Genomic DNA, 13,732 nt, shown 5'->3' on the forward strand with positions numbered 1-13,732 from the left:
AGCAGCCCCATAAGAGTTAGGGAAGTTTGGTTTTAAATCATGGAATCCTTTAGGTTGGAAGAGACCTTTAAGATCACCAAGTCCAACCATTGAGCCATTAGGGCTCTAAAGTCCTCTGCTAGAACAGATCAGAATCTGTCAGGGTTGGAAGGAACCACAAGGATCACCCAGTTCCAACCCCTCTGCCATGAGCAGGAACACCTCCCACTAGATCAGGCTGTCTAGAGCCTCATCCAGCCTGGCCTTAAAGACCCCCAGGGATGGGGCCTCAACCACCTCCCTGGGCAACCCATTCCAGGGTCTCACCACTGTCATGGTGAAGAACTTTCTTCCTCACATCCAGCCTGAATCTGCCCACTTCCAGCTTTGCCCCATTCCCCCTAGTCCTGTCGTTACCCGATAGCCTAAAAAGTCCCTCCCCAGCTTTCTTGTAGGCCCCCCTAAGATACTGGCAGGCCACAATAAGGTCACCTCGGAGCCTTCTCTTCTCCAGACTGAACTGTAAAATGTTATTTTACTGTTTCTTTGTGTGTTTTTAGTTTAAAGCAAAAAGAGACACTACCATATACCCAGAACATTAAAGAAAGGGAACTTCAAAATTCATAATCTTAAAACCACAAAAAAGAATAACAGTTTATACTTTGCAACTTTCTCAGCTGCTGATCAGAATCAGAAGACAATGCATTACAGACAACAAAGCAGATCAGATAGTCTTTTTTCCTCTCTTATCCTACTTAGTCTCACAATCAATTTGTGAAGATCCAAAGGCTGCTCTAGGACAAACAGGCTCAGTCATCATTACACTGGTAACAATCACCAGGCTACAGTTGCCTACAGCTCCCACCCTAACATCACAGTATCTATCATATCTCAAGATGTAATGTTTGCAAATAGCCACACTTTTCCCATAAAGACTACTGCTAAAGTTGAGAGACTGAAATCATAAGAAGTATATTTTTACTTCATGCATAAAGACCATAAGCCCCATTAAATAAATAAAAATCAGTATAACCATTCATGGAATCATTTCTAAGTAAAGAAGGTTGTTTGAATCACCTTAAGATTCATTACTTGAAATGATATATCCAATTCTTATTTTATCTTATCTTAAGATTCTTATCTTAATCTGAATTTAGGATTACCGTAAAAAAAGTTTTATCTGATTTTGCCACTGCAATACAGTCTCAATGCAAAATTTTTTCACTTTGTGACTTTCAGCAAAATTAAGAGACCTCAAACAAACAGGAGTCTTAGAATTAAAGGTTGCTGGATTAATCCATTTACTGTTCAAAGTGATATAGCATTTAAAGAGCAAGAGCGATCAGTTGAAACACGTATGTGTTTTAGAGTTCTTATGGTTCATGAGTTTTAAAATCACTCATGAATGTCCCCCAAATTAATCACCTGTTAAGGTACTTAGTAAAATACAGGCAGTCCCATAATCAGTGGAATTTATTAATATGAATGAAGATATCCTCCATAACGAAGAACAATCAACTTTGACACGGGAGACCAAACATGCTACCACACAGATGAAAAAAAAATAAGCATGTTTGTACAGTGTAGATATACTACTCTGAAGCTCATCACATTTTTTTCGGAAGATGCATTATATCTGTTTTTTTAATTCCTATATTTAACATCCTACAAATGTTTACTTTGGTCGTCCAGTATCTATGGACTTATGTAAAGTATTAAAAAACTGCCATCTAATATTCCCTATCAGTCATTGCCACCGTGTACATTCTGGGAAAATGTGGTTGGTTGGGTAAATACCAGAGCAAACATCCAAAATTCTTATGGAAAAATCAGAACACCACATCTGAAATCTTCCCATTTGCATCATTCCAAGACAAGTAGTATGAAAGGACCCTATATATGGAAACTCTAGAGCTAGCACCCACTAAGCAAAAACCAAATAAATTACTGAGTGATGAAGCAAGGAATTCTGAAGTCACTTAACCCCTCCACAATTCCAGTTTTCTGCTTGTAACAATGCTGTCCCTATCATAATCTGAAACTGGGAGCACTAATTAATATTGTAAAGCACTTGGACTTTAAGTGAAATATTATGAAGATATAGATTGTAATTTGTAGAGCCAAAACCCTGAGGAAGGTAGCATAACAATCTCATTATTACACAGAATAAGACTTAGCACTTGCATTTAGCTGACAGATACATGAAGAAAAAAATCATAGTCAAGTAAATACTAACTTAACAGCTGAATTGCTGAGAGCAAAACACCAGCATTAATTTTCACTGAAAAAATCCTATCTAGATATGAGTGTTCATTATGTTTTATAAGCATGTTAGTTTCTATCATGCCTTGGTACTATGGCAATTGAGAAGTACACAAGTCATCTGTGGATTCTGGCAGCACTGTGATCTGACATTTGCTACTTATAAAGCACACTTTGGGGATGTTCTGGAGTATTATAAGCAGCTTTGTTCAAAACAAAAATGCAACTGTCTGGAGAATCATTCTCTTTGGGGAACAAAGCAGTAGGGCAGCTCTTCCTTGTTACAACCACAGGTCTTGTCCGCTTCTACTTGGCCCAACTGGTAGCACTCTGTGTCCCCTGAGAAGAGGGGGTCAGCAAAAGTCTGCTGCACCCACAAGAAGAAATACAAACAAGTCAAGAAGAGAATTCAGTTGGTGAGAAAGCTACAATACAGGAAAAGATCAAGGAAGAACAAGTTATAAGATAAGGGGGCAAATAAAATTGCAAAAGGGGAAGTAGAACACGTAATGCTGCATGAACGCATGAATGCAAGTTCACATTGGAACAACTGGTGCAATCAGGCCCAAATCTGAAAGAGGTTCTTCACCACTCACCCTTCCCTGTAATCACCAGTGCTAGCTCCTTCATTTAAACACTTGGTAGACACAGCTAAAAAGAACAGCAAAAGGATGTAAGATTGAAAAATAAAGGGGGAAAAAACAAAGGACAAGACAGAGAATAACAATCATACAAGGTAAGAAGGAAGATGTGAATAAAATGGGCATTTCTTCTCCTGCTCTGATGGCATATCATTTCTCTCTAGTAACCTCCAGGTATAACAGGCTCAACTGCGTCCCAGAACTATAATTCACATTCTTGGGTATTATTTATTCAGTTTGATTTGGATGGAGAGACTGCTAGCAGTGCTAGCTAAGAACTCACAAATGGAACTGAAAGCAGAGCTTAGAGACTCAAATGGTATCTGGGGACACAGTATGCTCCTTGCTGTACCTAGCACAAACTTATTCATACATCTCCCACAGGCCATCTCAAAGGCGCTCTCCAAAAATGGCCTTTTCATTTCTGAAGTTGAAGCTATGTTAAACCAACTGTCTGTCATATGGAAGAAGGCAAATATAAAAAGGTCACTGAAGTGCCAGATGGAGGAAATTTTTAACTGGAAGGTCTAACATTAATTCTCTGTGCTTGTCTGAAACACCGAACTCAATGAGCAGATTAAATGTCTGTGCTGAACTGCCAAGTGAGAAACGAGTCACTTTCACAGAAAGGCCAACCGATCAGACTTGGGAGTAGGAATTCCAAGACCATACAAATTCAAAAAAGAAGTTCAAACACCTGAATCAAGGAAAAATAGAGTGTTATACTGGAAGTTATTATGAGTAGTGCCTACACAACTCTTCCCTCTCACCACCACTCCCATCAGACCTGAAACACATTTATTCTACTAAATTAATACCTAAATATTAGCATAATTACTGAATCAAGCACAATCCCAGAGTCAGGATTACTGCATATCATTATATGTCCTTTGCACATTGCAAGGTGAAGCCAAGTATTTCTAAAACCAGTATTTTCTTCTGTTCACAGTACAACCTAACTTCAGAACAGCAAGTTTTCAAACCATTGAAGTTGATGTTCCTCTCCTCACACAGAAGAAAGGTCTGTTTTTGAAGAGAACACAGATTAGTTTCTCAGTCTAAAAAAGCCTACATACGTCCTCAAAGCAAAACCCTGTTCTGTGGCAACAGTCACCAGAAGTCACTTAAGGACAGGGTCTCAGATAAAGGTCATGCAGAAGTCCTGACAGCCCGTAACACATGAAAAGAGACAGAAGCTCAACAGAGCTGATCTAAAGGGTCATTTTGCTCTATTTCTGTACTTACGCCCCAAAATACAATAGCTGTGTTAGTAATAAGGCCTGACAAATAAACTCTTCCTACTTCCACAATGTTCAGGATTGCCTCAAAATAAGTGGCATATAATATTGCATTCAAGATTTCCCTGCAGTTACAACCAGCCTGCTGCCTTCATCAACATGGTTCAGGACTTACATCTTCCAAAAGCAGTTGGGTCATTCCTCCAGTAAACCAGGCAGGAGCACAGAGGCAGCTTCCAGTGCCAGACACGAGACAAGTGACTCCTTGGTAACCAGCAGAGCAGCGAAGAAAGTGTCTGAACATGAACGCTCTCTCATGAAATTGTGACAGGTGGTTTCTTTTACTTAGCTACTCATTTTAATCTGTTGTCTATCCTCCTCTGTAACCATATGAACAGAATTTAAAAATAAAGATTGAAAAAATATTTTCAATCCTTTCCCATATCAACCTCCTGCTCCAACAGATGGCTACATATACCAGTGTAAGTTTCTACAGTTTTCTTTCTAGAAGTGCATTATTAGTAGTTTTGTACAAACATTATATTAAGTCTGAGCTAACAGGTTTATAATTTTATTCTATCCTGTCCTCCAACACCAGACTCAGTCATGGAGTTATTGATTGTGTATCCGTAAATGTAGTAAGTTTTCTCCCCACCACGTTCAAGTGTGAGATATGTTGAGACTTGACAACAAAATGCCTATTCTTGCTGAATTCTGAGGCTGTCAGTAAGGTTTTTAAGAAAATAAATGGTAAACAACTCCTCACCTTGAGAATGTTTTACCTAGTTCCTTTAGCCTCCTTTGCCTATTCCTAGCAAGTCTTTTGATTTTTTCACAGGTATCATCAAGTACTTCTGATGCAAAATACAACCACTAAATGTCCTCCTACATTCACAGACTGCAACAAAAATACTGCTACTGGTCAGATCTGGGCATGCAACTGATAGCATAAGACTTAAGCCCAACTGCACAACTAAGTCAACTAAATTCTTTCATCTGGTGAGCTTGAAGTCAGGTGAAATCAATGAGACTTGATGAGATGAAAACTTATTTTATAATTTAATTAAAATGAACCAGAGAGTTTGTTTCAGAATGAAAAGCCATCCAAAGATAGTGTAAGAACTCAAGACCGACCTTCGATATATACTGAAGTGCACTTACAAAAAGAAAGGAGGAAGGAGAGAGGTTATGCAATCACCTTTTCAAAATACACGCATTTGCAGGTGGAAAGGTTTTATAACCATTTTCTACCAGGTATGACAACAGCCTTCACTGCACTGAAGCAGCATGCTGTACTGTCCTTTACAATCAATGGGAGTCTTACATTATCTCCAGCAGACGCTTAAGACTTGCTTCCCAAGAAATAATTCAATACTAGAGTGGTAGTTTGTCTCTTCTTCATTCAGACCAACTCCTTAATTAAAAAAAAAAAAGGGAGAAAAAAACCCAAACTTACTTAATTTCCTTCTCTTTTCCCTGCATTTGTTTTTTCTTCTTTCCTTTCCTTCCTTCTCTTCCAAAGTTCCTTTTTTCTTATGTTTAGCAAAAGCTAGAGAAAAAAACTAGGTAAGGAGAGCTCTTTATTTTATTCTAATAATGCATTTCAAAGTTTCAATCTAGTACCAAGAACGAAATCTCTCCTGCTCTCAGGTGCTTCATCCCTGAGGTCAACAACCCTACAGCTCAGGAAATGCAGCTTCCAAGGCAGATCAATGTCACAAGAAAAGACAAGCTCTCTGAGCAAATCTAGATCTGCTCCCTTATGTATTATCTTCCAAACCACTGAATTTGACAAGGTATCCTCTATAAAATCAGCACAGTATAAAAAAGATAAAGGGCTTAAACATTGTCATTATTCAGAGATCTGAATAACCTATATTCCAACTGAGTCTCCCAGAAATCTTATTAACAGCCATCCATGACCTTTCTGCCATTGTTTTCTTTCAGAGAACTTTTGAGAGTTAAGATGAGGATGACAAGTCCAGCTACACAAATAATTAAAGGAAGAGAGTCCTCATCTGTGTTTGGATCTCATATACACCTGACTTTTAAAACCTGTTTTCTTTTTTCCCCCCCCCGAGATAAATGACCTGGTTACGGAATTCTATAAAACTTCAATGAAAAGTCTTAAAGGAATTTTCTAACAGCTACTGCAGGTTTGTCAGACTTGCAGTAGCACAGTAACTTTAAAAGCACAAAGGTTGAAGGAAGCATAATGAAACTTGCTTCTCAGTACATCATGTGCTATGCTGGAAAAAAATGGGAGAACCTCTGCAAACATACTATATGCCATAACTCAGAATTTTGTCTGTGATATAATGAAAATCACAGCATTGAAAGTTATGCAGATACAAAGAACATGCCAGTATATCTTTTTCTTGCAAAGACACATAAAATTTAAGAGAGGTTTCAAACTAACACTAAGAAGAGCTCATGATAACAACTGTAATTTTAGAAGAATTATTTGAACAGCACAGAGATAATGCTCAACTTTCAAAAAACTAGGGATTTCAAAAAAGAAGTGAAAACCACTGCTTTACTTGTTCAAGCAAAGACCTGTGCTGCAGTAGACTTATAACTGTGCTTTAATCAATTCTAAATAAAAAGCTGTAACAGTATAAAACAAACCCTTCTGCATCTGATGGCAACTTGCACCTCCACAGCTCCAAGTTCATCTTGAATTGCTTTCAACAAACAACAAATCCCAAGAAACAAATTGGTCAAAAATCACATCTATCACTGGACCACCAGTGAGAAGTCCTCCATCCTTCCAGTACATTGAGTTTCTAATGAAAATATTTCACAAAACTCAGGGCTCAGTGAAGATATTTTGCATGACTTTTTCTGCATGGCTGCCTACCAGCAGTATAATCACATTTTATAATTACATAATTTCATGTATCTGGACTGCTTTGCCAAATACAGATAATTCCTTGCCAACTTGAAAGTTAGGTGTGGTGGTTTCATTGCCTTCCTACCCAGCAGCAAAACCAACCACACCCATCATTAGCCTGTAGAACCTTCCAAGACAACTCTTTTGCATTAAAATAATATTTAATATTAAAATAATATTTCTATAGTCATTATTTAACATTTGTTCATTTAAACCCCCACCATTTACAGGGAAGTCTGGGCAAGCACATTTTACACATATCATCTACAGATTTAAATGCATTTTCTTGCATTTACACAAAGATTTATTAAACTGGGAGAGGACATATTCAAATGTATTAAGTCTGTAGACTGAAAAACGTCAGAAATTAATTAAAGGAAGCTGAGCTTTCACAACACACAAACAGATATTACGCTTTTTTCTAGCAGTTTTATTTCCTCACTGCCCACTTGGCAACATTTGGTATTTTCCTCCTCAGGTAAGTTGTATACGATTTAATATTACATTATAAATATCCCACACAGCAAAACTGAAATACAACTAATATTAATTCTACACAGTTCCCAGGAAAGAAAGATACAGACTGGGTCAAAAGTTTGCTGATATGATGTTTGCTACTAGCTTAAGATTACTTCACATTTCTAGACCGCCTAGATGAAATTTATCACAAGTATTTTTCAATCAGAAGCTGCAACAGATCTCCTAGTCAGCAGGATAAGACACCAAGTTCTACTGTAGCATCAACTTACCCAAATACTAATAATAAATTTAAAATTTTTTTGCAAAACTAACCAAGAATCTCCACCCACACTTTTCACGCCATTTCTGACTAGCACACCATCATAGAGTATGACAGTTAACAGATTAAACTGCCTGTTTCTGCATCCCCTGTGGCCAGTCCAGATCTCATACATGAGCTTCAGAGAAAGCACATCCACACAGGAGTATGATAAGCAAAAGTCCAAGACCATGATACTGTTTCAGTTGACCAACGATTTAGGGAAAAGGCCAAAAGTTACTTTTACAGAGGTAAAATTATCTGTTTGCGCTATTGATTCAAAAACCTTGTAATACAAAATCACCACCCTGAATTCAACATCCAGCACTACGCTATATTGCTATTTCATCACTTGCTATTTGCTGAATTGCTAAATCCAGAATTAGACATAGGCTTATAATAAGGAGTAGAATGACAGATATTAGTGAAAAATATGCCACACATGAAAGTGATGTGTATAATCAATAATTCGGACAATACACTTATCTCAAAAAAGAAAAAGCAGTCACAGGAAAGTATTTACCAAACTATACCAAAACCCAGAAAACATCATATATGTGGAAGATGCACAACATGACGGGTGGAGCTGCTGCTGAAGAAGCTGTTCTGACATTAATGTTGTGACAGCACGTTTAGAAAAGTCTTTAGGAGTCTGTTCCTTAACTAACCAACCTTCCATTCATGTACCTTCCTGCCATGGTTCCAAAGCAAAAACCTAATCAAAGATGTTGGAAGCCAGTACAGACCTACGTAAGAAAACTCAAGCTCAGAAAACACAATATTTAACCTGTTCTTCCTGAATAAATAGCATCAGCTACATTTTTCTTAAGTTCAGAAACAGGCTTTGCAGCACTTGTATGACACAGTCTTTCTGTTGTTTCAGCTAATATTTAACAGGATATTCTCCTTCATAGGAGTTTGTACTCAACAAAGTTTGTAAACTGTGATTATCATTGTATCAGTACATGAAACATTTAGGAAAATTTTAACACTAATATTATCAATGTGCATAGCACCGCGTGACAGTTGAACATTTTGTCTGGACTTCAGAGGGAAATAATCCCCACAAAGCAGTCTGGATCTGCCTGGCAGCTCCTGCGATCTTTCAGGAGCACATCTACTCTCACATTTATAGAGAATTCAACAAACATGACAGCCTGAAGCCTCACCTGACCCAGGCTGAGCATTATGCACAAGCTTTTGCCCCAACAAATTCCTACTGACCAGGCAGGTCAGGCCAGGACAGCGTAATGAAACCTGCACAAGGCCAAGGCTCAGTGGTAGTTGGTACCATGTAAAGGCTTCCCTTAAAGGACAAAACAATCTCTTATCTCTGGAGACCAGCAGAGCTGTGTGAGAGGCTCTCCCAGTGCCCACGCCAGCTACCCCTTGGCATCTCATGCTTTGGGACACCCCTAGGCATGCTTCTACCGAGGTCTAAGCACAGGCTCTTTTAACAGTACCGTCCATTTTCTCGTCTGTGGAGTCTCCGAGAGAAACAAGAACTGCCTGCCTGAAAGTACCTACTCAGAACTCAGCTTTTTTCCCAATGCCCACCCAAGCTTACAGTGTGTTAAAAACTCCATATGTTTGTTTTTGGGGATTTTTTGTTTAAGGGTTACACAGCGAAATAGCTAAAAAGGAACAGTTAGGTGACCATTTTTGCAATAGGACTTCTAAAGGGTGGCTAGCCTCCTTGCACTAAGATGTGATGTTGATGGCTTTAAGCTTGTTCAACTCCAACTTTTTTAATCTCTTCCTGTCTAGAGTCAGAGACACAAAGGAGATGATAGCAAACATTCACTCCTCAGGTAAGCTCTTATCTCCTGCTGTGACAGACCTCAGCCTTGCTACAAAACCGATCCACACAGAAAAGACTAATCTGCATACAGCACTCAGCACTAACAGCCTATACTGTGTATTTCTTACGTTTCCCATTTGCATTCTTAACTTTTGGCCACATTTTCCACGTTACATATTCTTTCCCTCCCCCCCCCCCCCTAACCAGTTAATTTGGTATCTGTATTTAACTGAATATTACCAAAGGGAATATTACTTATCGATAAAAAACGTCCAAAACACTATTGATCTCTTAAGCTCAGGAAACTAAAATAGGAGAACTCCAGAAACAGCAGTAACACAGCAAACAGAGCTGATGGGTTTACATCTGGGGAGAAGAAACACTTGGAAGAAGAAAGCTGACGGAAGCAACAACTTTCACATACATATGTAGATGAAAAAAATATCACTCAGAAAGAATGTAATGTAAAATGTGCTTTAAAAAAAAAAAATCACACATGCCTAAGTGTTTCTGGACTTTTATTCCCTGGACAACACGAGAGCAAACACAAATGGTTGGATTACTTCTATGCATTAAACAAAGGCAAATGCAATGGAAGTTTTCAATTTATTAACAGGTATGACAGTATAAGCAAAAGAAAACTTCCATTACAACATGCTTGCATCTGAAATAATTATTGTAACAGAAACATTCAAGGTTATTCTTGATCAAAAAATAAAGCAGTCCTACTTTCTGAGACAAAACTATGTAAAATAGGTTTGTATACAGCATGAAACAGCCCACTTCACATCACTTACATTGCACTCCATATCAGGTCACATATTTATAAAATATTTCTTTTAAATAAGGAACTCCAGCAACATACTAATGAAACATTCAGAAAATAATTGAGATAGGACTGAATCTTAGTCCTTTAATCTTCTTTTGTGACAAAGAAGAAAAACCCTTAATTGGTAAGTACAGAAAAAGCAAACATGAACCCCTGTCAAACTAGTTATTTGATCTCACATTGATATGCAACTGATTTTTTCTTAGAGAATTATTCACATATTGCATAAAATATTAACATGCTTTTCTAGACATAAACCCCTCTGGTTTTGCCCTTAATCAACAGCCAAAACTCTACCATTTCTACTACAGCTGATTTCCTTTAAATGCTAGAACATATGGTGAAATATTTTTTTTTGTTCAGTTCCACGGGATTTCTGTTGATATTATGGCTTGATCTCCAACTGAAACACACTAGCTGTCAGTTAAGTCACCAAAAATAATCCAAATTATTCCATACAATGGCCACATTTTAATCTTTCTGTCTTGTACAGCTGCTTTTTGCCTCCTGTCCTCTCCTGAACACGCTGCTGCTTTAAGCTTTTATATGTTGAAATATCCCACTAAGATCCAAACTGCTGCCTACACACTCCTACATAAGCATTCAAGAATGACTACTTAAAAACAACTACCTCACTTTTTGTTTTATTAAAGATGGCATGCAAGAGAAATAATCACAGAGGTTAACAAGGCAAAAAGATATCCTGACACCCATGATCTAGCATGTGTTTATAAAGAATCATTTTTAATTTTATCTCCCACCACCAACCACACCTGTAACTGCTAAAGACATTTATTCAGATCTCACAAGATGCACAGACTTGTTAGCAAAGATGAAAAAGTGGCTGCTCATGTCCTTCACTCGCTCGTCCCAGAGGGCATTCAGCCAAGCATATATTGGAAAAAATTGCCCATACTGTCCTCTTAATGCAATAATAAATAAGGCTGCTGGAGAGAGAAATACAAAGCTGTGCTGAGAAAAGCATGGCTTTTAAGCCTTCCCCTACCTTTTCCCTGATATTTACAAACCGCAGGCAGTGCTGCTGGGGAGTCTCACCAGGGTAGCTGCCCATAGGTCTCATGTGGTATTCCCAGCTTCCCACTGCCTCCCTCTGCCTGGATTTTAAGCATTCCTCAGAAAACCCACCCTGACATGCACAGAATGAATCCTACTCAAGTTAGAAGCATGTGACAACTAGGCTTCAGGTTGAAACGGGAAAGCCCAGCACCCAATTAATCCCAAGGATTTAAACGAGCCCCATCTTACCGTTTTGCTATTGCCCAGATCAGGTCAGATTCACCTGCAACTCTTTGACATCCCTTTAGCAATGTTAGTGTTTGCAGTGAGGTCGGGATCATTCAGCAACTGAATTCACAACATCTTTCTGCACTAGCAAGCTGAAATGGTACGGCTGTACTACAGTCGACAAAGGGGGAAATCTAAAGCAGAAAACAAAGAAATCTCTCAAGACAGGGTAATCCCAGTGGACTAAAATATAAAAGGTACAGATGAGCACCGAGGGTACAATATTTCTCCGTCTAAATTTCATCAGCAACACCATGCTCTCTCTAAAATGATTTTTTTTTCCTAAATTTATGATGGACTTGCCTGTGGAGTTCCCAGAAAGGCAGAGTATCCAGGCTCTGCAGCAGCATTGCAGCCAAAGTAACCATGCATATGCTATCTAGGCAATTTACAGCAGTCTTTTTGAAAAGATATTGATTTACAATGTAGCACTGCCTCAACCCAACACAGAACTGCAGCCAAAATAGCTAATGGTGATTTCATAGGAATTGAGGAAAAAAACCCCAATATTCAATAAAAAGGATGCAACTAATCATTCCCAATCCAATTATGTCCCAGTCCTGAAGGAAATCAGCAAGTTCTTCAGTGACAATTTATCTTAAAGCAATAATCTATGGGCATGTGGAAATAAGCACTACGAATGCCACTGTCCACTTTTACAGAAACATGAAAAAGCATTTGAAATGTATTGAGCCAAAATATGAACTCTGAAATTAATTTTAGCATTGTAAGGATGCAACATAGTATTTAATTTATGAACATATAAAATATGCAAAGATGTGAGCAAGCAACAGACACCTACTCTGTGCTGGGAAGCCACTGCTGAGGCCAAGTAAGCCTGGGTGCAGTAAGAGGGAAAAGAGGGCAGCAGGAGAAAACCCTCAGGGAGGACTTCTCCAAAAGGGAGGCAGCGAATCTTCTCCATCTTCTACTCCTACAGCAACCCCTGCTGGCCTGTGCCTCAGATGGCTCCTGGCTTCCCAGAAACCTCCTAGGGTTGGGGGAACACTGGGCAGACCACACTAGGACAGGGAGCAGTCACGGAAGTGTAGTGCAACCTTCAAGAGAGAAAGAAAACAGCTCATCTGCACTTGGTTTTTACATAACAAGGAGGTACAGTGAACGAGCAGGTGAAACACAGCCCCGGCTCACAACCCAGGCAGTTCCAGTGACCCATGTCTCAAGACCATCAGAAACAGGCTCCCCCCATAGAGTCCCAGTTTGAAGAAAGAATGGTGTGCTTAAACTCTACACATTTGCTCAAGTCAAACCAGTTGAGATTTAAACACATGCTTACATATTTCTTGACTCAAGGCTCACAGCTGAATTTAGCTTCACTGATGATAAAACTTCAATGGCATGAACAAATTCCCTAAGCTGCACCTAAAATTAGGCAGTACTGCCTATTTTTTCCCCTCATCTATTTCCCAACCATAGTTGCAGTGGCATATTCCAGAAGACTACTCAGTTTTTTAGCTTCGTTTTTAAGCAGATAGAAGGCTTCACTTCTGAAAACTTTAATTCTCTAGGCCAAAATTTTCTTCTTGGGTATCTCAAGCATTGGGATCCAAAGAAAACATGAAAAAAAACCTTACACTTGAAATTATGAGAAACTACATTAAAAACATTTTTATTCCTTGTCCTTATTCTGTCAACATCAAACTTGTCTGAGGATGAGGGACAACAGGACAGGAGGACCCTCAGGACAAAAAAAAAAAAAAAATAAATCTAGTGAGTAAGCATCTGCAAAGACCAATATGTGGCAAAAGAGAGGCACCACGTTAAGAGAAATGTGGTAGAGAGCCATGGGGAAAGGGAACACAAAAGGCAGCAAAACAAGGAACTGCATTCCAGAAGCAGGCAAGATGTTGGGCCAAGGCATGGAGACAGAAAGCAAGCCAAACAGTTCACAAAGTAATGGGATCTAACTCACAGAAGCCAAACACCCGCATATTTTAAAGTTAATTATTTTTACTGCATTAAAAAAAAAAAAATCTGCCCTTATT

The 13,732-nt window shown here is 38.7% G+C and overlaps 1 protein-coding gene across 1 annotated transcript in view; it reads right to left on the reverse strand.

Annotated features, from left to right (window-relative positions):
• Window positions 1-12,098, reverse strand: part of LOC103770504 (cyclin-dependent kinase 14-like) — a gene marked incomplete at its 3' end in the record, with an annotated part of 39,967 nt that extends 27,869 nt beyond the window's left edge. Inside the window, exon 1 of the mRNA XM_008937764.1 lies at window positions 12,030-12,098. Coding sequence (XP_008936012.1) covers window positions 12,030-12,098 — 69 coding nt within the window. The remainder of the gene's footprint in view (window positions 1-12,029) is intronic.
• Between the last annotated feature and the right edge of the window lie 1,634 nt (window positions 12,099-13,732).

This window comes from Merops nubicus, unplaced genomic scaffold (assembly GCF_000691845.1).
Source record: "Merops nubicus isolate BGI_N331 unplaced genomic scaffold, ASM69184v1 scaffold3123, whole genome shotgun sequence".
NCBI lineage: Eukaryota > Metazoa > Chordata > Aves > Coraciiformes > Meropidae > Merops > Merops nubicus.